Source organism: Penaeus monodon, chromosome 28, assembly GCF_015228065.2.
Source record: "Penaeus monodon isolate SGIC_2016 chromosome 28, NSTDA_Pmon_1, whole genome shotgun sequence".
Classification (NCBI taxonomy): domain Eukaryota; kingdom Metazoa; phylum Arthropoda; class Malacostraca; order Decapoda; family Penaeidae; genus Penaeus; species Penaeus monodon.
In genome coordinates, this window is record NC_051413.1 from 30,508,150 (window position 1) to 30,508,358 (window position 209).

The following is a 209-nucleotide window of genomic DNA, read 5'->3' on the forward strand; positions in this document are numbered from 1 at the left end:
GTAACCCGCCTTCCCTCCCCCTTCACAGTACCGCAAGCCAGTGGGCGGCAGCAGCGAGGAGGTGGGCGGGCCTCAGCGCAGCGCCCCCGTCAACGCTCGAGACTACGTCGAGAGTCTGCACCAGAACAACAAGGCGACGCTGCTGTACGGGAAGAACAATGTGCATGTGCAGCCAGTGAGTACATGTTGCAATGGATTTCCTGGATTCA

The 209-nt window shown here is 60.3% G+C and overlaps 1 protein-coding gene across 1 annotated transcript in view; it reads left to right on the plus strand.

The window, feature by feature from the left end:
* Positions 1-209, plus strand: part of LOC119591165 (small G protein signaling modulator 1-like) — a gene marked incomplete at its 3' end in the record, with an annotated part of 183,708 nt that overhangs the window by 164,282 nt on the left and 19,217 nt on the right. Inside the window, 1 exon segment of the mRNA XM_037939874.1 lies at positions 13-175. Within this exon segment, the coding sequence (XP_037795802.1) occupies positions 13-175 (163 nt within the window).